The 26,097-nt window shown below is 56.3% G+C and overlaps 1 protein-coding gene across 2 annotated transcripts in view; it reads right to left on the bottom strand.

The window, feature by feature from the left end:
- B4GALNT3 (beta-1,4-N-acetyl-galactosaminyltransferase 3) overlaps positions 1 to 26,097 on the bottom strand; it is a 79,192-nt gene that overhangs the window by 6,132 nt on the left and 46,963 nt on the right. For both annotated transcript variants that reach the window (XM_072954849.1, XM_072954850.1), the window contains exons 2-13: positions 13,773 to 13,876; positions 11,828 to 11,905; positions 6,982 to 7,077; positions 6,489 to 6,579; positions 6,034 to 6,134; positions 5,619 to 5,686; positions 4,691 to 4,769; positions 4,504 to 4,570; positions 2,386 to 2,529; positions 1,561 to 1,670; positions 645 to 745; positions 339 to 400 (exon numbers count right to left, since the gene is read on the bottom strand). In XM_072954849.1, coding sequence (XP_072810950.1) covers positions 339 to 400; positions 645 to 745; positions 1,561 to 1,670; positions 2,386 to 2,529; positions 4,504 to 4,570; positions 4,691 to 4,769; positions 5,619 to 5,686; positions 6,034 to 6,134; positions 6,489 to 6,579; positions 6,982 to 7,077; positions 11,828 to 11,905; positions 13,773 to 13,876 — 1,101 coding nt within the window. The remainder of the gene's footprint in view (positions 1 to 338; positions 401 to 644; positions 746 to 1,560; positions 1,671 to 2,385; positions 2,530 to 4,503; positions 4,571 to 4,690; positions 4,770 to 5,618; positions 5,687 to 6,033; positions 6,135 to 6,488; positions 6,580 to 6,981; positions 7,078 to 11,827; positions 11,906 to 13,772; positions 13,877 to 26,097) is intronic.

Below are 26,097 nucleotides of genomic sequence, written 5' to 3'. Positions count from 1 at the left end.
AAGCCCGCAAGGAGAGAGGCCACGGGAAGACTGCTTCTCAGGGCAGCCCTTCCCCAAGGGTGTGCGGGGCAGCAAGGACCTCCGGCAGCCCAGTAACGTCCTCCGGGGCCCTAATCTCCCCCCGCTGACCAGCAGGCCATGAGAAACAGTCCACGTGTGCCTTGAAAAGGAACGGATGCGGGGAGAGGGGCTGCTCCCCGCTCCCTTGGGCTTGCGGGGGCAGGGCTGTGGGGTTTGGATTCTAAGCTCCTCGGGGGCAGGCCTGGCACGGTCTAGACTTTCCCTAGAAACACCGTCATCCTGCAGCCTGGCCTGGACACTCAGCTGTCACTCCGTACCTGGCTGCTCCGGCCCCTGCTTCTCCGGCTGGTCAATCTTGATGTAGTCCTGGAAGCCGAACCTGCAGGAGGGACGAGGTGAGACTGGCATCCGAGCCCTGCAGGCCACGTGGGAAGCTCTGGAGCCTCGCCCAGCTGGGAGGGCAGGGAGGAGGCCGCGTGTGCACGTGTGCACGTGTGTGCGTGTGTGCGTGTATGAATCGCCCAGAAGAGCCAAGGCCCCTGGTGGCCCCTGCAGCCCGGGCAGCTCTCAGGGCTCCTGCAGGGCCTCCGTCAGGCCGTCATGCCCCACGTGGTGCCGCTCACCTGTCTGGGTAGTAGGTGTTCTCCTGGTAGAAGCACTTGTTCTGGGTCTCCATGTGGCTCAGACGGGTGTAGTCGTTGGGGTAGACAAAGGACAAGTGAACCTGGAGGTGGAAAAATAGGGGGTGGGGAGAGCAGGGCTGCTGCGGATCCGGGGCCACTCTCTACGCCTCCTCCCCGGGGCCCTGGACCCCACAGACCCCTGAGTCGAGCCCCCGGTGCACACACACGTCCCTCCTCTCCTGGCCTGGCTCATTCTCCGCAGCTGCGCCCCTCCTCTCCTGCCTACACTTTCCCCTCTCCTGCCACAGCCCACAGCCCCAGGACAACCCCTGTTACTCCTGCACTGCTTTTTGCCCCCTTCAGACAGAACACCACCACCAAAACCCTCCCAATCCTGCCCGCCCACTCCGACCCACGGCTGACTCCTGGCCTCTCTCCCACCTCCCACGCTGCCCGCAGCTCCCACTGTCATCCCTGGACTGGGTGCACGGTGTCACTCTGCCTCCCGTTTCCACATGGGCTCTAGGTTCTCTGAAGCTAGCCCCTCCACAGGTCACTTCCCCAGCACCTTGTCCGTAAGTTTAAGAAACACTGCAGCTGATCGTCTGGTAGGACTGACCCAGGTGGGACAGGGCCGGGGGCCCTCGGGGCAGGTGGCAGGAGGCCTCAGGCCAGCCCACCTCGCAGCAGCGCTGGGCAGGGCTGGTGTGGGACTTGCTACCGCGGGGCATGCTCAAGCTTTGCAGGGCAGTCCATCTGGGCCGAGGCACCGTAAAAGGCCAGTTCTCCCGGCCTAGGGACCCATGAGGCCATCCCGCCGGCTGGCGTGTGGCGTGGGGACCCCCTCAGCAACCCCCCAGCCACAGGCAGCAAGCCCTCCCTCACTCCAGCCCCCACTGCCCGGCCCGAGACTTACAAACCGGAGTCCCTGGTAGCGCTGCAGAGGGAGCCCATCCACCAGGTAGCTAGGTTTGTAGGGACAGTCCGGCAGGACGTGGCGGACGTGAGACTTGGGGATAAGAGTCTCTGGGGACAGAAGGGAAGCAGGATGAGGCGGGAGTGGGAGCCGGAAGGCTCACAGCCACGAAGGCTCCAGCGGAGAGGCGAGGGCTGGAGTCTGCTGCCCCCAAATCGCACATTTTCCTAGTCACTCGTGACAGCTGTGTCCACGTGCCGCAGCTGAGGCCACAAACCGAGATGGGGCCCCTCTTGGGGGTGGGGGTGGGATTCAGGGCACAGTGTGGCGCTGGGGTCGCCGCAGGGCCAGCCTCAAAACAGGTTTAGGAGCTTCCAGGCCACGAAGCCTCACCCTAGTGCAGGGCCACTAACTGAACTTCCTTCCAGTTGCCGGGGTGGGGGGGGGGGGACAGCACACTCTGTCATCCTGTAAGATGGAAACACTCCCAAGAGTTTCAGGCTCCAACGCCTTAGTGGGGACAGAATCCTCTCACTGGGTGACAAGAGCAGGAACCCAGTAAGAGCCGTGACGTCTGTGACTGCAGAGGGACGCACTGGGCACGTGCGGGCTCTAGTTCTATTTCTGCAATGGTTTGTACAATTGCAAAGTTGCGCATCTGTATTTGTGAACTCTTCTGTCCATGTTTACAGTTACACACGTAAGAGAAAAGAGCCTCCGACTTGGGGATGTCGTGGGAGAACAAGCCTCCCGAGTCGCCCCCGGCGTCCCTGGACCAGGCAGCGCCTCCCCCGGCAGGAGGGCGAGCTCCCGGCGGGGCCCTACCTCGGTACAGGGTGTCCCGAGGGTCAGGCCGCAGCATGTCGACGGCGGGCTGCTCCTCGCCGGGCACAGCGGCTGGGGAGCCTGCATGGCTGGCGGCTGTCTGCGGGATGTGGCCCACCTCGTCCATCCTTAGGACTGTCTCGTCTGGGCATGGAGGACAGGACAGAGGGCAGCCGTGACTCCCGGAGCAAACCTGGCCCGCGAGCAGTTCCCTGCCTCCTTGAGGAGCCAGGAAGGGGCCGAGTCAAGGCTCCTGTACGCCCTCCCCTGCCACAGATGTGCTTGTATATGAAAAATGTCACCTGTCGTATCAATAAACAAAGGATGCTGCAGCTCTCAGCCACTGCAGCCACCCTCAGTGGTGCCCCCGAGGGGACTCAGGACGGGACAGCACAGGACACTGGCCCTAGACAGCTGACGTGCACATCAAAGGGATGATTTCAACAAGCCCAGACTCTTGCATCCTGTACGTACAAAAGCGCTGAATTCGTTAGCTCGAGACGTCTGGTTTTCTCTAGTTAGCAGTCATCTTTTGATGTTCTGACTCCCTGGTCTTTGCTGCAAAAACTCCTATACATTCTGGCTCCTCCCTGACCTCTTTGGAGCGGTCCTTTAGAGCAACCTCAGAAGCTCCCTCCCCAGCTCGAGTCCTCAGAAAGCCCACTGAACGAAACGTAGCTCTCAGCTTTCAGGTTGTGCATTTTCTGTCGACGCGCTGGCTCCCTCTTGTCCCAGCCGCTCCCACAACTTGTGGCTTCAGCTCTTTATCTCCCTTGGTCCCCCTCCACCAGCCCCCCGACGAGCACACACACCCCAATTTTGTGTGAGGTGGAAAAAGACACCTCAAACTGCTTTTCTGCTACCTGCTGGGAATCTGCCGTGAGAAGCGTGCCTCACTCATGTAACAAGCATGCGTAGAGCACTTCCTGAACAATGAGCCAGGTGCCGTTCCCAGCATCTTCCCAGCATCAGCCCGTTTAATCCTCATAAGCACCGTGGCTTAGACACCATTGTCATCATTCCTATTTTACAGACAAGGGACGTGGGCAGAGAAAGGCTGAGTCGCGTGCCTGAGATCACAACCTACAGACAGCAAAGCTGCGTCTGAGGCGTCTCAGCGTCTCGGGCAGACACGTGCACGCCCATGGGGGCAGGGCGCCCCTCCCGCTCCGGCAGCCTCACCTCCAAGCCCGCCGCCCCTGCGTGTCTCATCTCACCAGCCCTGGGGCCAGCTGCTGGTCTTCGCCCTGCCCCTGGGCCCATCCCTCTCGGCTCCAGGTGGAGCTGGCCTTCTCCGCCTGAGGCCAGTGACTCCTGGTCTCCTGCCCGATCTGCTGCGGGCTCTTCCCTCGGCTCACACACAGTCTATACGTTCCAACTCTCCCTTCTTCTCGGCCAGCCGGGCAGCCCACACCTAGCCCTCCCACCCTGACCCTGCGGCCTCCTGCTTCGGTCACCAGCCGCTCCCCCAGCCCACCTTGCCCCTTCCTCCCTGCCACCCTCTCCTGTGAACCCAGACCCCCGACCGTGTTCACCCTGTGCTCCACACACACACCCACTTCCCGCGTCTCCCGTCCCCTCCAAGCTCGCCGTCCCTTCCTCCCACACCTGGGCCCACACGGCCCGCCTGCCAGTGGCGATTTCTCAGTGGGGCCTGAGACGGGGGTCTCGCTTAGAAAATCACAAGCGATGAGAAGGATCACAGGAGGGTTCACTGACTGCCGAAGGAGAGCAGGTGAGGACGGTTTCTCTCCTCTGGCCATGGCTACGAGGAGGAACCACGGCGCCTCATTGCAAAATAGGGGCCTGGCCTCCCGCAGAGGTTTCTCCTCTGGAGTGAGCCTCCTGGTCTCGGGAGCCCCTTGAAATGGTGCATAGGACACTGCGTGTGGGCAGACGGGGCATTTCTCCGAAGCCAGGGCTGGGAGAGTTTCCAGCAGGTTCTCATGGGGTCACTGGCCCCGAGAGCTAAGGCCCTCTGATCCTGATGTCCTTTAGGCCTTGCTCCTTGTTCCGGACCCCCCCCATCCTGGGACCAGCTCCCCAGTGGGCTGAGCCCCGCAGGCTTGCCCCTTGCCTGTCCGCAGTCCCCAAGATGGGGCAGGGCAGGACACTCACTTGTGAAGAGGGACAGGGATGTGGAGTCGATAATGGAGAACTTGGCTCCGGGGTAATTCCGCCGCCACTGGATGAGGAGAGAGGAGGGTGGTGGCGGGTTGGGGGTGGCTGGGTTTTGAACAGGGTTTGGGGGGGCGGGGGGGCCAGGCGGTGGGGTGGTGGCCAGAGGCGGGGTAGAGGGTCTCACCGCGACTTCCACATGGTCAGTGCCCTCGCCATTCTGCTTGTGCAGCACCTCGAAGTAGTACCTGCGGGCGGCCGACAGTCTGCGGGAGAGCAGGGGCGAGGCTGCCTTCATTACCGGGGCCCCATTCCCAGCACCACGCACTCCCGCCCCCCTCCCCCTGCCCGCGTCCTGGGCACCTGCCATCTGGTGTCCGGTCAGAATCCCCATTCAGCACTCACTGACAGGGCAGCCCCGGTTTTCCCTTCCGTGGGATGGGGATGGTACCAGCACTAACTTCCCGGGATACTCCGGAGAGTCAGGTGAAATAACGGTCACTAACCCTCGAGAGCCGTTCCTCTGCGTAGGCTCTGCTCCGCGCGCTTTTTACACACAGGCGCACTTAATTCCTGTCTTACTACCATCAACTTCAACACCGTGACCATCAAGCCAAGATGTTCTCACAATTGTGCGTGCGTGTGTGTGTGCGTGCGCACGCAGGCCAGCAGGTGGTGCTCTGAGGATGGGCTGGTTTCCCATTCCAGCCCCTGTGGCCTCCCCTCCAGCCCAACAAGGGATCCCCGCCATGCATGGCTCTCTGCAGCACAGGCAGAGCAGCGGGGGTCTGGGCTGTGCAGCGGAGGACCTCTCCAGGGATGGAGGAAGCGGGCAGGCCAGGATGGGGAGGAGGGGGACCTATTCTGTTTTCCAGTCCTAAGTGTCGCTGTATAGCTGTGTGGCCCTCATGGAGTCACAGCCCTCTCTGGGCTCCAGTTTCCTCACCTGTAAAGTGAGGACGGATGGGCCAGGCGGTGTCTACTCAAAGACTCCGTTTACCAGAACCCACGGGGCCCTCTGTGATGAGGGGGTGGGTGGCAGGGGCGCCGGGGCCCTGGCTCCGAGCTGGTCTCAGCTCCCGAGGGAGGCTGGGGTCATGCTGCTCCCTCCTTACCTCACTGGCTTGGAAATTTGGCTCCGAAATTTCCCGAACTCTCCAGGGGCAGTCCACTCTTTTCCAGTCTAGAGGTGTGGGGGAGGGGGAAGAGAAAGGAAGAGGAAAAGATAAAACACGGAGGGTGGGAGGCGGTGAGTGAGGAGACAAGGGCAGCCCCCTCCTTCGAAGGGCCCTCAGCACCAGGCCACGGACCAGGGCACCCAAGGCGGGCGTGGCCAGGTCACGAGTCCTCCGGGGTCTGCTCCCGCCCACACCCTGTCTGTCCCTCTGCCACCCAGGGGAGAACGTGCTTCTCACCCCTCTTCCCCAGCTGTCACGCGGAGATGCTAACGGTAACGAGGGTGACCTGACACAGGCAGGTGCCTCTTGCACAACCTGGCTCCTGGGGCAGTGGGAGGGCCGGGGGCTGTACCTTGCCCACACTGGCCAGCAGCTGCAGGCCTGAGACCTGGTCGTCACGGCTCAGCCAGAACTCGGCGTTGTCGTCGGCGGCGATGGCAAACTGGATCTCCCCTGGGCGAGGGGGCGTTTCCCGGTGAGAGCAGGAAGGGCCTTCACCCAGGGGCTGTCACGTCTCAGGGACTGACTTTCCTTCAGGGGCTTGGTGCTTTGACTTCCCTCTTTGCAGAGTGGGGGTCTCTACGCCCTGGAGACGGAGACTCACGGGGAGAGACAAGCTAGCTCCAGACTCTGCAGATCAGGGCACGGAGGCCTCCCCACGCCTGAACTCTCCTCTCTCCCGATGGTGGGTTAACAGGGCCCCGTCGGCCCAGTGCAGACCTATTTCTCAGCTCAGGTATGGTCGCTGGGCACCATAAGAACTCTGGGGCAGGAAGGAGAGGGGAGGGACATGGGGGCTGTCCTCACCGTCGGTGAAGGGGTGCAGGTAGCCAAAGATGCGGAGGCCATAATTGGTCCACTTGGGGGACACGGCCAGCTTCCTCAGGGTTGTGCGGATCTGTGGCAGGGAAGGAGACGGAAACTGTTACAGAAGGAAGAGGAAACTGAAGAGCCTGGCCCGCTCGGGGCTGCAGGGAAGACGAGGAGCGGGTGAGCTGGGTGCAGCACAGTGAAGTGAGTGCAGGCGAGACTTCCGCTCCCACTCGCTTCTTTGTCCAGGTGACCTTGTACAGTGCACAGCCGGCACAACTGTACGTAGTGGCCCCAGGTAAACCGTGTTGTGAGCCAACGAGATGGCAGGGAAATTGAAGGAATCCCTGGGAAGGGAACAAGGGAGTTCTGTGGGCAGAGGGAGAGGGTCCATGGGATAAAGGAAAGAAAATGAACCAGAGAAAAGGCAAGGGAAGAGGAGGAAGACAGAAGTTAGGGGGAGCAGAGACAGGAGGCGGCGTGCACTCACGTGGGGGTACAGCGGGAAGTGCAGGTTCCTCCGCAGCTGCTGGATGGAGCTGCCGCACCAGTCTTCAAACACATGCAGGTTGACGCGGCCCCGGAACTGCAGGGCCAGGGAAGCAAGCGTGCGTGTGAGCGTGAGCACCCTGCCCCGGCCCCGCGGTGCCGAGGCTCGATGAGCCCGGTGGGGACAAAGCCCCAGCCCAAGCTCCTCTTGCTGGCGAAGGTCACGGCCCACGTCCGCCCCATTCCCATCCTTGGCGCCCACAGCTGCTTTTGGGAACTTCATCCCCGTGGCCCGGCCTTGAGGCCTGGGTCTGTTTTTCTAGCCTTACTCGTGTTCAAACGTACACACATACACACACGCACCCACACACACTCCCGGCCCTTTTGGTGCAGGACGGAGGCTGGTCCGCACCCCCCCGGGCAAGGGGGAGTGAGAGCCATGACCTAGCAGCGGGGGTGACAGAGGGATGGAAGGAGGCGCCCGGCTGGGGTTTCAGCTGCACCCGATCTCCCCTCCCCTAACACCTAACAAGGGTGAGCAGCACAGGTGTCCACCCGTGGTGGTCGCCCCACCAGCTCCCTGCAGCTGGGAGAGCTAAAGGAGGCTGGGGGCCCACAGCAGAAGGGGAGCCCCAGAGCCTCTTGCTGACCAAGCCTCTCCTGGGATGACCACCAGGTACCTGTGGCTTCAGGGCAGCCCTGGGCAGGTCCCTCCCTCCCCTCCCGGCTGTGGTGCTGGTGGGCAGAGGCCCCCTTGGAGGAAGGGCAGGGAGTGGGAGAGGGGAGGGAAGCTCAGGGTACTGCCCCGAACTGTCCTGACCAAGAGGTTCAGATTACTGCACCCCAGCTCTCCCCCACCCCTCCCTGGAGCTTAACCTTCAGGAGGTGGGAGGTGGGCCTCCATCCGGCTGCACAGACAGGCCCTGCCTGTCCCGCTCTGGGGCCCCCCAGATAGCAAAGTCTGAGCCTCCCTAGGAAGACGGGAGGAAGGGACACTCAGGCTGGAAGCCTGGATAGAAAGTCTTCAGCAAGAGGTCTAGAGGGAGGGAGGTGGGGAGAGGAGAAGGTGCTGGGAGAGCTCCCCGACAGGAAGGCCCAGGTGAGACTGGCGGGGTGCCCCGGCCCCAGGCGGAGAGCCTGTCATCCCTGTCCCTTCGGCAAAATGGCACTTCCTGGCACACTGGCCTGTGGGGACTTGGGTCACGGCCATCATTCCCTGGAATATGAGTGGGGGCTGGGCTGGGTGGGAGAGAGAATGTGGGCTGGGTCTGTGGTGGGCAGCCTAAGGCTTCTTGGAAGGAAAGAATGGGGACATTGTGCCACTTCTGGGGAAATTCCTTAAGTCCCATTTACAAGACTCAGTTGTCTCCTCCACACGGCCTCCCCACTGCCGCTTCCCGGGAGACCTTCAGGTCCCTAGCAAACTGTGGGGGTGGGGGGACATGCCTCCAGAAGTCGGCTGTGTTCAGCCAGGAGGCCAGAGGCCCCAGGGGCTTGGGCAGGGGAAGGGGGGAAGGGGTCAGAAGCCCAGCCCGGGCGGTGAGCACGGCCCCTCCGCCGCCCCTCGCTGCTGCTCAGTCAGATTCACGCTTGCGGGACCAGCACGCCTGGCTGGACCACGTGAGCTCCACCCAGCAGGACCAAGAGGTCACCGGGTCCTGTGCAGTTTCTAGCCCTCGAGCGACTCTTGATTCCCTGCACACACCTGCCCTGTGTGGGACCCCCTGGATTCCCAGGGGGTCCCAGCTCCCTGAAGACAAGAGGTGCCTCTGGATTTTGAGGCAAGGGGCAGAGCCCATCTGCTAAAATCCTAATGGAAGAAACTATCCCCACTTGAACAGATGGCTCTCGGTGAACTGAGAAGCCACCTGCATCTCCCCTGGTGACCAGCCTGTGTGCCGACGGCAGCTCAGGGCTCTGGAAAAAGGGAAGTCTGATCCGCACAGAAACTCGGACACAGATGTTCACAGTGGCATTTCTCCCAAGAGCCAAAGAGCAGAAACAACCCAAATACCCATCTACTGAGGACAAGAAACTGCAATCCAACCACAGGGTGGAATATTATTCAGCCGGAAAAAAGGAACGACGCTCTGATACACATGCAGGCGCAAAAGGCCACAGAGGGTACGATTCCCTTTATCTGAAGTGTCCAGAGCAGGCAAGGCTAGAGACACAGAGGTCAGTGATCGCCCAGGGCTGGGGGCTTCAGGTAGTGAGGGTGATAGCTAACAGGTCAGGGGTTTCTCTTTGTGATGACGAAAATGTACTGAAGGTGTACAAACATGTACTAATAGTGATGGATGCACAGCTCTACGAATCTATTAAAAGCCGTCAAGTTGTATACTTTAAATGGGTGGATTATATGGTATATGAACTATATCTCAATAAAACCGTTAGTAAATTCTGGGGGGAGTGCCCTGCATGATAAACAGTGTTTGGGCAATGGTGTGTGCTGACTGGGAAGTGAATGGACAAGCACTGAGGTTTGTTAATTAGTGGGAGTTGCTAATCAGTGTCTTGTGATTTGGGCCGACAGGGATTAGCGTTTGAAGGCGGTGGTGACCCCATGAAGTCCAGCCCACCAGCCGTCCTCCACTCACGGTCTGACACACACAGCAGAATGCCTGGGCCTGACCTGTGGCTTCCGAGGCCCAGAGCTGCCGGCCAAAGGCTGGGGCAGGGAGACGTCCAGGAAGAGGCCATCAGCTTTCTCATATTCCATCCACGCTCACCCTCGGGGCAGCTGCACCAGCCATGCCACCTTGGGGGTGAGCGAGTTAACCCCTCCCTGAGCCATCGCCTGGAATGGGGCCCTGACAGCACAACCTAACAGCCCCTGACAGCTGGCAGATGCTGGATAAGTGACATATGTCATTAACCTGAGCATTTCCTGCTGAAACCGCATGTCAAAGGGCAGGAGAGGGGAACAGAGAGGTCCCCACAATGGGCGGGAGGAGGTGGTACCACTGCGCAGCTGGTGCCTGCATGTGGGTTACTTAAGCTCTCAGTCTTCTCACCCTTGTTGTTAAAAGAAGATTGGATCTTCAGTGATGCTCTGAAGATCCATGGAGACTGTAATGAGGACATTGTGAGCTACTTTTAATATTAAGGGAACAAAGTCTGTGGATACCGGGCATTTGCCACCAAAAGTCTGAACACACTTACCAAAAGAGCAACTATTTCTTTGAAAAGTTAATCCTATTTTAACCACTATGTGCTGTTTGGGTTCACGGTTTTCATTTCATATATGTATTTATCCTTGATTGGCCAAAAAAAGTGGAGAAATGAGTGATTAATAAATGCAAGATATTACATAGTTATAACCTTTCCAAATAATTGGTTCATTAAGAAAAACGATCCAAACTGTCCTCAAAGGAAAGAAGGCTGGATCACTGTGGGAGGGTGTAGCTCAGAGGTAGAGCACATGCTCAGCACACACGAGGTCCTGGGTTCAATCCCCAGTATCTCCATTAAAAATTCAAATAAATAAAATTCACAAACCTAGTTACCTCCCCCTCCAAAAAGGAAATCAGCATTATTTAAAAAAAAAAAAGAAGGCTGGATCACTGGACTGATGGTTTTGAAATCACCTGCTTTTCGAAATGCTGTCTGCAGGTGGGGTGGGGCCTAATTACCTGATGGTGTCACTCTGTACAGGTGTGCAGTGTGATCCGCCCTCTCTCAGGGGTTACGCAGAGACAATTTCACAAGGCGGGTAACCTAACGTGACACTTCGCATGAGACTGCCTCCTTCACTCCTGCCCCACAGCAAACGGGTGGGTTGGAAATCAGTGTGACAGGTGTGGATGAAGACCGTGGGCTGGCCAGCACCACCCGGCCAAGAGAGGCTTGGACAAGTTGTACAACATGAAACCCAAAGTTAAAGTTTTCGCCCCTAGAGCACCAGGCTGCTATGGAGTCTCGGTGCGAGCACTCACTCGAGGTAATCTTGTGCGTGTTAATTCACCTCCCCAGCCACAGTATCTTCACTAAAAGAAAAAGAATCGGTCAAATCCTATGTAAATAAAAGGTATGACGATGCTTATAACAATGTTTATTCACACGTTTAACCACTTCCTATAAACATTGTCAGAAGCAGAGCTTCCTCGTGTATGTTCCTTAGAACCCTGGTTTCATAGAGTGTTAACAGATGTTTCACAGGAAAAAAGGCAGTTCAGGAAGCAGTTTGAGGCACGCCGAGCTAAACCGAGCCAAACGGATCACCGCAGAACCAGAACCTCCCATGTGTACTTCCAAGCAGTGAATGGCCATAGATTTTAAACCCTACCTAACAATGGACTCCTTTCTGCCTGGAATATCTGACAGGACTGAACGGTCCGAGAAAGGCGGTTTGGGAAACTGAACTTTACGACTGGGGATTGGCATGGACATGAAAGTCCTGTAGCTTTCCTGAGCTTTGCTTTTCTCACCCATAAAATGGGGATACTGGGCCTTCCTGCAGGCTCATGAAGTGGGTTTGAGATGGTGCAGAACGCCTGGCACACAGTAGGCCCGCAGCAAACATTAACTCTTCCCTAAACGAAGAAAATCCAGTGAGCCTCGAACCCTTTCCTTTCTTTTCTTTAACTTGGGTGAAAAAAATACTTTTTAAATATTTATTTGTTATCGTATTACTTTACTATCTGGGGAGGGGTAACTAGGTCCATTTATTTTTAGAGGCGGGGTTAGGGGTTGAACCCAGGGCTTGTCATGCTAAGCATGTGCTCTACCGCTTGAGCTAGAACCTCCCCCTAAATTTGTAATAATAAGTGCCAGAAGGAGACTTTCTGTGGTCGCTGGAACTACCTGTACACAGTACTTCCTAACCCTTCGAAGAGCTGCCTCACCTCGGAGAGCCAGGGGACCGGCTTATTCCACGTCAGGTAGCTGCTGCCACCGCTCCCGCCTCGCGCAGACTCTTGGTCCTGGAGGAACAGCAGAGGAGGAACTTGGTGGGAGCGTCAGGGTGACAACAGGACTGGGGCTCCGTGAAAGTCCCTGTGGGTCAGGAGTCAGCCCTGCCATGTCAACTTAAGGGACACTCCATTTCTTCTTTTGTTTAAATTGACGTATAGTCGGTTTACAATGTTGTGTTAATTTCTGGTGTGCAGCGTGGTGATTCAATTACACATTCCTCTGCATATCCTTCTTCATTATAGGTTATTATAGGATATTGACTATAGTTCTCTGTGCTGTACAGCAGGACCTCGTTGATATATTTTACGTACAGTAGTTTGCATCTGCCAATCCCAAACTCCCAATTTATCCCTGCCTCGCCCCTTCCCCCACCCCAGGAACAGTAAGTTTGTTTCCTAGGTCTGTGAGTCCCTTTTTGTTTTGTAAACAAGCTCATTTGTATCATTTTTTAAGATTCCACATGTAAATGTTCTCATATGGTATTTGTCTTTCTCTGTCTGACTTCACTTAATATGATAATCTCTAGGTCTGTCCATGTTGTTGCAAATGGCATTATTTTATTCTTTTTTATTGCTGAGTAATACTCCACTGTGTGTGTGTGTGTGTGTGTGTGTGTGTGTGTGTGTGTGTTTTATATATACACACATACCACAACTTCTTTATCCAGCCATCTGCTGGTGGACATTTAGGTTGCTTCCATGTCTTAGCTACTGTAAACAGTTCTGCTGTGAACATTGGGGAGCATGTGTCTTTTCAAATTATTAGAGTTTCTCCAGATATATGCCCAGGATTGGGATTGCTGGATCATAGGGTAGCTCTATTGAGCATCCTTTCATGTGCCTCTTGGCCATCTTTGGAGAAATGTCTATTTAAGTCTTTTGCTCATTTTTTGATTGGGTTGTTTGGTTTCTGTTATTGAGTTATATCAGCTGTTTGCATATTCTGGAAATTAAGCCCTTGTCAGTCATATCATTTGCAGATATTTCCTCCAGGTCCACAGGTTGTCTTAGGGGCACCCCCATTTCTGATTCACACTATATCCCTCAGGAATATACCTCCTCACAGTTTCATCAATGCATACTCCTGAGATTCTCCTGCTTTCCTGAATTTTCTCAGTCTTCTCATACGGAAATTCTTTTCTAATTGGACCAGGCTCTCCTGAGGGCAGGGACCTTGCCTCCTTCTTCCTCTACATCCCCTCAAGGCTCTGCCCGGATTTGCCCCAACAATTAGGGAGTCCCTTGGGGACACCCCAACTCTTCTCTTCGAGCAGGTCCACGGGTTCAGTTTGGTTCCTGGTCCAGCCTCAGGGATCCGGGTCTGTTCTTGGCTCAGAGGCTCAGCCTTAGGGCTGCCAACTGAATTGGACCTCACGCTCCCTAATCCCCACCCAGGGCTGCTCCTGCCCTGCTTGGGAACATTAACCCAAGAAACTACAAGGAAAACGCTCCACTAAATCTGTCTCCCAGCTACCTGCCGGGAGAGGTGTCTACGCACCACATCATCTCTGACTCTTGGCAGCAAGCACCTGGGGTTGCCCCTCAAGTACCAGCCTAGCCCTCATGCCAGCAAGGGACAAGACGTGCTGGCCCTGCCTCCAGCCCTCTGCTGCTTTTGGGGATGGGGACCAGGTGCCTGGAGTGGATCAGAGAGGGGCATCTTGAGCTACGTGACAAAGGCTTTGAGGAGGGCAGGATGGACATCTCTCCCCAAGAAGCTGGGAGACCGGTGATGCCAGACTGCCCTCCAGGGGTTCTCTGTGCCCTGCGTCTCCCACCAGGACAGTGGAAGGTGCCCTTAAGGCTCCAAGGGCAGGGCCAGCGAGGACCCCTGGTGATGCACAGCAGGGAGGCTTGGGCTGACCCTGCCACGTACCTTGAGGCCCAGCTTCTGGGGAAGGAAGAACTGGAGATTTGGATCCACAGCCGGAATGTTCCTGCTGGCCAGAGCCTTGGCCAGTTCCCTCCAGCTGCCGTACCCTGTGGAAGGGGAAGAAGGGGAGGAACCAGGTCAACACAAGCTGAAGACCTCATCAGTCCATGCAGGCACAGAGGTAAGGGCCTTCCTCCCGCTGCTCCTCACCCTCCTCACGCGGTGGGCACGTGGGGGGGCTGGGGGCGCTGGGAGACAGTCACACCCTGGCCCAGGTCAACAGGGCAGAGAGAGGATGTGAGCTCATATCCCGTCAGGACTTGCTGTCTTTCCTAAATCAAGGAAGGAGCCAGGCCAGGTGAAATGGAGCCCTGTCCTGCCACTGGTGACCAACGCTCTAGGCCACTTCTCCCCCCGCTGCCTCAAGGCCTGTTTCTCCCAAAAGCTGCTGTGGGGAACCAACCGGTCGTGCAAGGCGGTGGAGCTAAGCTTTCCCCTCACAGCTTCCCTTCCTCCAAGCCAGGAGACAGCGGGGGGCCTGGCCGGGGAGGCCCTCCCACTGCCCACGGTTAGTCGCTGGGCTGCTGGACGGAACCAGGGCTGGGGCGGCAGGAAAGGGTGGGCCAGGACCTGGTGTTTGCCAATCAAATTTATAAACAGCAGGAGAGCACGCTCGAGGCCCCGCTCTTCCTGGGTCAACCTGCAGGCTGTGCACGGCGGCCGATGTCTGCACCCCGACGGCTCACACACAACTGGGAAGGCCAACAGCCGAACCACGGTGGGAGAGAGGGGGGCACATGTGCCATCAAAGCCACGCAAAGAGGCAAGGGGTGCACTGAGGTGGAGGGAGAACCAGAGCTCGGTGGTCGGCACTGCTGACCACGGGGGCCAGGGCTGCCCTCAGGTCAGGGGAATGCTTTGACGTGTGGAACCAGAAGCCAGAATCATGGGCCGTCAGGAGCTGGGAGGGGGTTTCAGGACCATCTAGTCCTCACTGCAGATGAGGAAAACGGAACCCGGCTGGCCAGTGACTGATCCAGGCTCACTTAGCAAACACAGTCGACCCCCTTGTCTGCTGGCACTGCATTCATGGCCCCCTGGGGATGCCTGAAACAGTGAGGGATTAACAACTAAAAATAAAATAGAACAATTGCAACAACATACTGCAATAGCAGTTTTGTGAATGAGTCTTCCTCAAAATATTTTAGTATACAAATCTAATGCCTTTTCCATCTTAACTGAGCACTTATCACACACCATGGCTGTAACTTTTGCAATTTGAGGAACAACAGCAAAACCAGCACGAATTTCTTTTCCCTTCTTCACAATTTCACGAATAGAAGATTCATTCTTGCCATAGATCTTAACAAGCTCCGCATACATTTTTTGGGGGGGTTTTCCTATTATGTTGAGAACTTTCACCTTTTCACTTTAAAAAAGTGCTCTGTGGCTTCTCCTTGGCGAATGTGAACAGCCAGCCTCACTGCTCTTGCGCTTTGGGGACAGTATTGTTTAAAATAAGGGTCACTTGAACACAGCACTTGCGATGCCAGAATGGTCCCTCTCATAACTGAGATGGCTGCAAAGTGACCAACACTGAGACGTGCCGGACAAAGGGGTGACTCACGTCCCGCGTGTGACAGTGTGGGCTGGTGCGAGATTTCACTACACTGATCAGAACAGCATGCAATTTAAAGCTTATGAATTGCTTATTTCTGGAATATTCCATTTTATATTTTCAGGCCGTGGTTGACCCTGGCTAATGGGAACCACAGAAAGAGAAACCACGAACAAGGCGGGATTCCTGTAGTGACAAGGCTGAGGCTGGAACCTCAGCCTCAGTGTCAGACCCACTGGGCTGCGAAGGTGCAGAAAACTCTGCGGCATCTTCATCACGATGCCCCCAGGAGTCTGCAGAGGGCACTGCACAGGAGTTAGACCCACATTGCTGGCCACTGGGAGTGTCTGAGGACCCCCGCATGAGCACCAGTAGAGACACAGAGGAAAGAGCACAGCCCATAGGCACGGGCCACGGAAGGTGGACGCCAGCACTTCGCACGAGGGGGTGTGTGGGTGGCTTTTCTTACCCAGCGACGTCCCATGTGGCCCTTCAGAGCACCCCCAGGCATGATCTCATCAGAGCCTGGCAGAATCTTGGGAGACGGGCCAGTCTGATTAGCCCCACTTTACAGATGGGAAAAAGGAGCCCAGAGCTGAAGACTGGTTTCAAAGCCAGGATCCGAACAGGGAGCCTCTCTGTCTCGCAAGCTGGTTTCCTCATCCCGCCTTCATTTTCTCCCATGGACGCTGTTCGGCGTGGACTTTGAGGAATCCTGGGGGCAGAGGCCTCCCCCGGAGATCTGTGCCTCTGGGTTTCTGTGCAGACATTCAACCCGACTCGTGTTATGTTTAGAGGGACTTCTGCATCAAGGTCTCTCCTGTCTCCATGGCTCTGGCCAACGTGGCTGATGTCAGAAACAGGTCAGACCAGTTCAGGGCAGAGGGCCGTCCTGGGGAAGCGGGGTCCTGGGGCCAGTGGCTGAGGTGAGGATGGGGAATGAGGCAGAAGGAGAATCAGTGTTCCCAGACCAATTCCTAGGTTCCTGGACGAGCTCCAGGGGAAGCCGCCTGCTCCTCCGTGAACCCAGCGCAGACACAGCCACGGGGCCCAGCCGCTCTCAAGCCCAAGGAGCTGCTGGTTAGCAGTGGGGGCGTGGGGGCCCGGGTGACAGGTGAGCCACACTGTGGGAGGGGCAGGCAGGCACTGCCTTGCTTCTGCCCGGAACCACTGGGTCCCCTCTTCCTTGACTTTGCTCTGCTACAGGTAAATTAACTGATACCAAACATGCTGACTGTCCTATCAGTGGGAGCTCTGGTGTGTCTCAGATGCACATTCTTCCCCTGTGGACTAGTGGTCACTTCCAGCCAAATTCTTGGACTCCTGGAAGCCACAGCTCACCTCAACGAACTCTCACCATGGGTCAAATGCGTGCTGGTCCTGGCATCGGCTGGGAGGTGACAGGGGACTCTCACCTTCACCAAACTCTAGACAGGCTCCTTTGAGCCCTCTTTTATTTTATTTTTATTTTTCAATTTTGGGGGGGGTGGAGGTAATTAAGTTAATTTATTTTTAAATTTATTCTAATGGAGGTCCTGGGGATTGAACCCAGGACCTCCTGCTTGCCAGGCACACTCTCTACCACTGAGCTATACCCCACCCCCCAGCCCTCTTTTCGAGGAGGCATTGTCCTGGGGCCCTGTCCTTGGCCTGCCTGGAGCAGGGACCCTGTTAGGCCAGTCTAGCAAGAATCCCCCTACCCTGATGTCTCTTCTGGTAACTTTCCATCCCGCTGACCACCCCCTGCCGTCTGTGCTCTTTGGAACTGCGCTCAGCTCCATATTGAAGTCTCTTTCCCACACTGCAATTGCACTGAATTACATCTATTCCCTGTAACTTGTGTCTGGCTCTGTTTCTCTTTAAAAGACGGTAAGAGGTGGCTTTCCCAGTGAACAAGGACAAACCCACTGCGGGGAGCGGGAGTCAGCGGTTAAACCTGACCAGGCCCTGCCCGGGTCCCAGGTGAGTCTGGGCAGCTTCGGAATACTTGGAGCAGGACAGCCCAGCCTCTAGCAACTCAAGGAGCAGGGAATGTCCTCTGCAGACTTCACGGTGTGGAAAAGACAAGCAAGGCTTTGGAGTCAGAAAGATCTACCTGGATCTCCATTCTCATAAACAGTGACGGCGTGAGCAAGTAATTTAACCTCTTTGGCCCTGGTTTCTTCCTCCAGGTGGAGGGGGATCAGGACTGTCATGAGGATTAAATGATGCACGTCAGACTCAGAGGGGGTCAGACACAGTGAGCGTCCCCTACAACGTCTCAGTTTGGGGTTCTGGACTCAGGACTCAGAAGATGTGAGTCCTGGCAAGTGGCCAGGAGCCGGCTCTCTCCTGACCATGCAGAAAAGCAAGCTTCGTGGCCCCAGCAGCCCAGCGGTGGGGTAACAGGTGGCACTGCCTCTCTGTTGCCAGGGATTGCCCTCTGCACCTCTGGGTCCTCCCGTTAACAGTCACTGAGCGCAGGTACCGAGCAGGGCTTCACGTTTCCTCTTACCCCGCTTTTCCTCTGTGACCCCCGCCCCACGCTGCCTGGGCCCTGCTCAGCCTCCCGGGGGAACGAGGAGGTAGGGATCGTGCTGACTGAACTGCTCTGCTGACGCCTGTCCCCTGCCCTCGGGTGGGTGAGCTGCTCCTGCTCCTGGCCAGGCCTCTCCTCCCAGCGTGCCAGCTGCCAGGGCCTGCTCCCCCGTAACAGGTGTCACATCTGTGCCAGGAGACAGACACCCCGATCTCAGGTGACAGACGAAGCACCGCCAGGGGTCTCACATTCCGCCCTCACAAGGCCGGGCTATCAAGTTCACCAGCGGCTGGAGCTCTGCCAACACCCCTCCTCGTGCGGTGCGGGCTCCTCAAGGGCCCGGGGTGGTCTAGTTGGCTGTTTGGTGAAAATACGCAGAGATCCCTTGGTGCTTTTTCTCAAAAATTCTCACCTATGTCACTGCCTCCTCCCCACCTCCCTGTGAACTACTGTCATCTTTAGAGATGAAGCAACACAGAAGTGAGGCCACCAGCCTAAGGTCACACAGGGAGCGAGGCAGTCCACGGAGAGGACTTAGTGCCCGGAACACGGTGAGGAACTCACACGCCGAGCCGACGACTTCACGATTAGCCACAGCGGTGCAGATCCGAAACCTGCATTTGTGTCTCCCGATCTCTCATCCGAGTTTCCTGCTATGTCACGTGGTCCATGGGGACAGTCACATGAGGGGACAGTCACACGGGGGAGAAAGGAAGCCCTGGTTGCTCAGATTTTTGGACAGATTTGAAGGTACAGCGGATGGACTGGACGGGGGAGAGGATGATTCATTCAAGGATCCAGATTCATTCCTGATTCAGTTTTGATTCTGGAGTGGCTGGAAGACTTCTGACCCTGCAGTCGGAAGGCTGGGGCTGCTGTCACCAGGATGAGGAGGGTGGGTATCGGGGGAGAGGTGCAGCTGAGGGAGATGCCTGAAAGGGAAGTGGAGGCGTGGGGCAGGGGGGCGGGTGGCATCTGGCAGGCGGGCCGTGGACGCTCCATCTGCAGCCTTGGGCAGGGCTCCACTGGAAGGGCTGCACCTTCCCTGAGCTTCAACACAATGTGCAGGATGGGAAGGCCTGAGTCCTCGAGGGAAGGTGGGGTTGAAGGAGGAGCCGGGCAGGGGGCGCACTGGTCCCACAGGCTCCGAGGATATAAAGGACCCAAAGATCCAGGGTGAATGCAGACGGTTCGCTGAGCAGCCCAGTGTCTGCAGAGGGAAAAGGTGATGAACCCAGAGGAGCTGGACAGAGATGGGCCCCTGCTCCACCAGAGGACAGTGAGCTGTCCAGGGGACAGGAGGCCATGGCACCCGGGCACGGTCCCAGCACTGCGTCTGGGGACGAGACGCAAGGCTGGGGCTGACCTTGGAGTGCACCTGAGGGCCGGTCACATGGCCGCCACAGAGCAAAGCTGCTGTGGCCAGACGCCAGCAGGGCCTGGACGCCACCAGGAACCTGAGGTGACGCAGACAGGCAGGGATGAGGCCAGGGGCTGGCACCTGGGATGGAGTCTCTAAGGCAAACCCAAATCTCTGACGGCAAAGACATGGCCTTTCTCTTCCAGCCGTGACACCCCAGGGAACCTGATGCAAGAGGAACTGTTATCAGCGTAACCTTGACACTTGACATTTGTGCGTCAGGCATACATACGTGTATTTATAGCAAATGAAATACAGATGACTTTCAGCACAACAATCCTACAGGAAAACAAGGCTTAGAGGGTCAAAATCTCACTGAAAGTCACAGAGAGGGCACCTGACAGAGGCCAGGATGTGAACCCAGTGTCCTCAGTTCCATTCCTGTCTATTGAATATACTCAGTGTTCTACTGAGGATCTGGCCCGCCTCTGCCGCCAGCACCGCAGCACCAGGTGCCAGGTGCTCACTGGTCACCGGCCTGCGCCTCCCTCCCCAGGTGCCTCCTGCTCACCCTCCCACCCACATACCCCACCGGTTATTTCCTTCCCCCTCTAATTTGGCCAGTAACCTCTCCACATAAGCCAAAGAAAGGCAAAAGGGAGTGTGGAGACACAAATATCCCAGAACAGCTGGAAAACCGGGCAGAAAGCGTCTGTGTGTAGGCCTGCTACCTCCTCCTGGTCTCTGCCTCTTCCTCTCAACACGAGGGCAGAGCAAGGGGCCGCGGGTCGCTGAGCAGGGTCGGCCCAGAGCGGGTCTGAGCGAGGGTTCAGCCTCCCCTCCCTCCTACCTTGGCACAGGTGTGTGGGTGGGGGCGAGGGTGGCTCAGGTAGGAGACAGGTGGGGCCCCGAGGTCTCCCCAGCCCCTCTGCGAACTGATGAGCAGAGAGACACGGGAAGGGCCCCCTTTTTCCCACTCCGCCCCCGAGATGCTCGGCTCAGAGCAGAACCAGACGAGCAGCCGGCTGCTCCCGGCTCCCAGCTCCCGGCCAGGTCCCACCCGAGCTGCGGTGAGGGTTGTGGCTGCCGGCAGGCCGAGGCTTGCCAGTGATACGCAAGGGACTGTACCCACCGCCCTGTGGGTGCCGCCCAAATGGGGCCCGAAAGGGGGCATCAGAGCTGTGCCAGGCCCTCCAGCCCTGCTGCCCACACGTCCTGCTCACCCAGACGTCCACAGCCAAGGATAAGACCTTAAGGGGGTGGACGGAGCAAGGAGATGGGGAGTGGGGCAGGCCCCTTTCTCTTCTGCAGCCACTGCTCCTGGAGTGCCCAGCCCGGGAACTTTCCACTCCCCGAGCCGCAGTGGTCCCAGAAGCATCCGCAGCGGTCCCAGAAGGTCTGGCCAGGCCCCAGGACACCTCCAGGGCACCGCCATCATCACCATCACCATGACAAAGAACAAAACAAAACCCACAACGTTTAAAGCCCCACGCGCCAGCAACAGGACAATCACAGCCACAAACACAGCTCTGTCCCAGGGCAATTCTGACGGGAGACCCTTGATGAAATGCCATGGTTTCAGGAAAATCTAGAGGTAACTGGGCCCAGGATCTCTAAAACTGGCCACGCCCACAGGAGGGGTGCTTTAATCCCCGAGTGGACTTAGACGAGGACCCTTAGGCCAGACTGTCCTGTCCAGTTGTCCCTCTGGCCCGGGACACGGACAAGTGTCTGAACGAGAAGCAACAGTGGGACCATCCTTTCCCTCTGGCATCTTTCATAGAGAGTTTAGTGGTGGTCAAGGGTGAGCTATTGGCAGGCTGGGAAGAGTGACTACGGGAATCAATGAACTGACCAATCCCCATGCATTTAGCGAGCGCCTGTTGCATACTGCAAGCTCTGCTAATGGATGTGATGGATGGAAAGGTACAGATAGAGACGCTCAGCTCCATCCACTCCCAGTGCCCTTGGGGTAGACGCCATGGCAAACGGAAGGACTGAAGTGTCTGTGGCCCCATGCACTTGCTCTGGACTCGCACCATGCCCCACGTAGGGCGTGCACAGGCCAGTCCTGCTTTAGGGAACCGGCTAGCGCACGTCAGGCAGCCGGGCTAACCGGACACGGACAGTGTGACGCTGTGATGATTCCTCCTGACATCCTTGCGGGAACCTCAGTTGAAGTGCTCTGCAAACGTCTCCGGGATCCCAGAGCTCAAGAGAAGCAACACAGACAGGAGGAGACCCTGGTCCTGGAAGACGGCACTGGAGTCGTGCCAGTGGGAGGGTCACCAGGCCCCACCTGAAGACCTGACGCTGCCCATGGAAGCTCGGAGGGTTTGCAGCCACAGCGGACAACGGCCAAGCAGCAGGCGAAAGCTGACGCCCTTTCTCCCCTTCTTTTCAGGTGGAAGGAGGGAGCAGGGGAGGCCGGAGACCCCAGAACTCCCTCCCGACAGGGTGGGGGTGGTGGGGGTGGGGCGCTTCTGGGGTTATAGTTCTTGGAAGACCTTCCGGGACAGAGGTGCTACAGAAAGACAGAGTGTGAACCAGGGGGAAAAACCGAACCCTGGAAACAAGACTGGAGGCGGGGAGAGGGGTCCAGGGAACGCGGCTTAAGAAGAGAGAGCATCGTCAGCCACTGAGAGACTCGGGACGGGGCGTGGGGAATGGGAGACGGACGCTCATCACGGAGACTGGGGGTGACCGCAGCCAAGTGCCAGGGAGGGGAATGGCGCTGTTTACAGAGCCCTCCTCCGTCCGTGCCCCGGCCCAGCGCACCGCAGGCTCGTCCTTGCGCGGGTGACAGGACGACCACAACAGCCAACACCCGTGCACCTGTCCAGGGCCATCAGTGCCACACACGTGACAGGCACTGTAGCCTCTAGTCTGCATGGTAATCCTTCCAGGGAGGTGTTAATATGATTCCCATTTTACAGGTGAGAAAACTGAGGCCCTGGGCAGTCAGGGTACAATCTGCCCCAGACCTCAAAGCCTTTAGAAAACAGCTGGGATTTTCAAATCCAGGGCAGCTGATTCATTAAAAAAAATGTGTATTTCTTAGCAAGTTGCTTATACAGACTCTCTTGTTTGCTGAGTGGAAAACACAATGGAAGCCAAAGGAGGTAGGAAGGGAGGAGCCCCGAGGCCAAGAAAGTTTTCTGGAGCCTCACTGGGACCAGGTTTGGGACCAGGAGCCGCCGCCTCCCAGGCCTCTCTCCCCTGAGGTTTCCTCTTAGAACAATGAACCCTTTCAAGCCTCCAGTTGAACCTCCTCTCTTCGACATCAGCCTTGCGGACAAGGAAGACGCGTGGTCTGACCTGAGGGCTGCGGCTGCGAGTCTGTGAGGTCTGACGGAGGAGACCTGCCAAAGCCGAGCCGAGGTTGTCGGGACGTGTTCTGGGAAGGAGGGTGACGAGTGGGGCGGGGGCACGCGCGGCAGGAGCTCTGGTCTCCAGCAGGAGCTGGGCCCTGCTCTCCTCCGCGCCCCAGGTTCTCACCCTAACGGACACTCACGGGTGGGACCACGCCAAGCACAGGGGCTGGGGTCGCATGTCAGCCCCCAGCCCTGAGTCCATCCCATCAGTCAGTGCATCCGAGGTGCTCATCAGAGCTCTCTCCTACACGTTCATCCCAAATCCCATGAGCCACGTCCACTTTGCTGATGGAGACACGGACATCCACAGATGAGTTAACGAACTTGTCTAACGTCAAAGGGGAGCGGGGTCAAGGCCAGGCTAGAGCCTGTGGCTCCCCTGTGGCTCCTGGACCCCGTCTGGGGCGGGTGTGGAGATTAGCGCCGCGCTGGCAGGAACTGGGTTGTCACAGCCCCACCGTACAAATCAGCTGGAATTAGAGCCACCACTCAACTTCCCGCCTCCGTGAATCTGACTTCTGGATGCTTCATACGAGCAGAGACTTTGTGTCTGGCTTCTTGCACTTTGTGTTTTCCAGGTTCATCTGTGGGGTAGCAGGCATCAGAGTTTCCTTCCTTTTTAAGGCTGAACCATATTCCACTGTGTGGAGGGACCACATTTTGTTTTTCCATTCATCAGCTAATGGACATTTTGGGTCACGTCTACCCTTGGTCACTGTGAATGATGCCATGACCATGGAGGTACACATGTCTGTTCAAATCCCTGCTTTCCTTTCTTCTGGTGGGCAGGGTGCTCTCTCTCCTTTAAACTGCTAAAAGCATCGTCCATTCTTCCAGAGACAGGCTGAGGAGCCAGGCTGCCACCTGCGTGGCAGAGACACGGTGGCAACCCTCGTGCTGGACTGAGACAGCAGGGAGTCTGGGGACAGCGGGTGGGCAGGGTGGAGCCCTCCACAGGGACAGTGGTGTCCTGGTCCACTAGCCCGTGTGGCATTAGTGGTGTCAACACACCCCAGCTTCAGACAGAGGCCAAGTTACCTGGGCCCCTAGAAACTCCAGCCCAGTGCCAATACCCGTCCACAAACTGTGGGTCACCCGTCCTCGAACAGGCAGGAAGAGAAACTTGGAGGAAGCGCTTGGAGCCTTTCCGTGCAACCTGACACTCCTGCAGCACTGACACGGGACAGCGCAGTGTGGGCCATTTGGACATCTTGATGGTGAGGCACAGGTGGTGTGAGGCGCACGCTGATAACGCGTAGTATGACCATGCTGGTGACAGGCTAGGAAACCAAAATCGAAAACTGGAAAAACCGGTCCTTCACTAAAGATAGTTTGTTCAGTTAGCATCAGGGGCCTGCCTGCCTGTCTTCCTTCCGAGCTCAGGTGGAGGACAATTTGGGGAAGGATGACAGAGTGGCTCAGAACCAGCCTGTATCACACAGCCGGGCTCCAGAAAGGCCAAGGCCCAGCGGCTGCTCCAAACACCTGGGTGTCTCTGCTCGGAGTTCAGATTCCCAGGGAAGAGTGGCCTTCACGTCACCAGGGGTCCCCGTGGCGGTGAGACCCCAGCAGCCCCGCCAGGAGAACAGGTAGAGGAGGGCGCATCTTATCCTGGGGACTTTCTGAATCTTCCACGTCAAGACAGCTTAACTCACTATGTGCTTGTTCTCCCGAAAATGCAAGTGGGCCTTGTCGGAGAGCCATTTTCTCTTCTACGCAAAGGCACGTACACTGCAGGTAGAGCTGAAAGTAGGAGAGACACCGGCACACGGAGTTGGTCCTCGAGGACTTAAAAGACTTCACAGAACATGTGGAAGATGGGAGAGCTGATTACTCAGCACATCCTCAGGAAAAGCAAGTTCCACCCTCACCCAGACAACGTTCAGAACACATCTTTTGGGAAGAGAGGTGAAACCATCAGCTGTCAGAGCCTTTGAAAGTGATACTCCATCCATTCATTTTAACCTCGGTTACAAAAAAAAAAAGAAAGAAAAGTAAGCGCTGCAGTGGAGAGGCGCTTGGGAACCATCCGTGCAGGCCCCACACTCCGTGTACAGAACACTGAAGGCCTGAAGTCCGAGGTCGCTGTCTGAGGTCACAAAGCGAGTTGGAGGCAGACCCAGGATGAGAACCCAGGTCTCCTCTCTTCGGGGTCTGGATCGCCAGTCCAGACCACAGGACTAACCTGCTCGTGTGTCCCCAGTTTGTGGGCCTGTGACATACGTGTGACGCCACAGGATATGGAGCAGTGACACAGCACGTGGCGTCTTTGGTCTTAGGACTGAGCACGGCCCCTCTCGTGGTCTCAGGCAGCCTGGAGAGCACATTTCTCTGGGCATTGAGAGCCTGCCCAGCCGGGTCCAGACTGGTTCTAAATGTAGACGCTGTGACTGTGGAAAGCAAAGCCATGGACCCCGCAGGAGCAGAGGCTGAGTCACATGAACCTCTGACCCTCTCCAGCCACGGCTTTAAATACAGAAGATGTTCAATAAACGACTAACGGATTTCACTGAGTCAATCAATTTCATGTGTTGTTTTTACTATATTTTGTTCTCTAAGCATCTTTATTCAAAAAAATCTAATCTACGAATCCAGAAATATCCACAAGCATGTTAAATACTCCTTCGCTATGCTATTAACATTCGACATGGGAGGAAAGAAAAACACCCTTTTCTCTGGGTTAACAACCACTTTTAAAAATAAATGAATGGGTGGGGAGGGTTTAGCTCAGTGATAGAGTGCATGCTTAGCATACACGAGGCCCTGGGTTCAACCCCCAGTTCTGCCACTAAAAAATAATTAAATAAATAAACTTAATTACTTCCCACCACCAAAAAGAAAAAAAAGCTTAAAAACTTTGTTAAATAAATAAATGAACGAATGTAAGGATCCTTGAGAACAGGGAGGAATTTAGACTCAGTGGAGAAGGAGTTAAGCAGGAGAACCAATGGTCGGTTTGGCTAATGTTATTTGATTTCTGCCTTCACAAATAAGGATCCACTCATCGGACTACAGTGTAACTGTTGAAATATCTACGTTAGCTCCAGAACTGCCGAGCTAAGTGCCATAAGATCATCTCGATTTGCAGATACTAACTAGTGTATATAAAACAGATAAACAACAAGGTCCTACTGCACAGCACAGGGAACTACATTCAATATCTCATAGTGATCTATAATGAAAAAGAATAAGAAAATGAACACATGTATGTGTATGGATGCCTGAAACATGCTGTACACCAGGAATTGACACAACATTGTAAACTGACTCTACTTCAATAAAAAAAAGTGGGAAAAAAAAACTCTACCGGTATGCTCTTTACAAATGCAAGAAAACATTGACCTCTAGGACGGCTGATTAAATTATTAGTATAAGGTTTTTATATCCCAAATGGTCAAAACACCAGCTCTGTATCTACAGGGAAAAGCTATAAATAGAAAAGCAAAAATCTGATAAAG

This window comes from Vicugna pacos, chromosome 34 (genome assembly GCF_048564905.1).
Source record: "Vicugna pacos chromosome 34, VicPac4, whole genome shotgun sequence".
In the NCBI taxonomy this organism is placed as follows: Eukaryota; Metazoa; Chordata; class Mammalia; order Artiodactyla; family Camelidae; genus Vicugna; species Vicugna pacos.
Note: the sequence above shows the minus strand (reverse complement) of the source record. Positions and strands in the feature narration are given on the sequence as shown.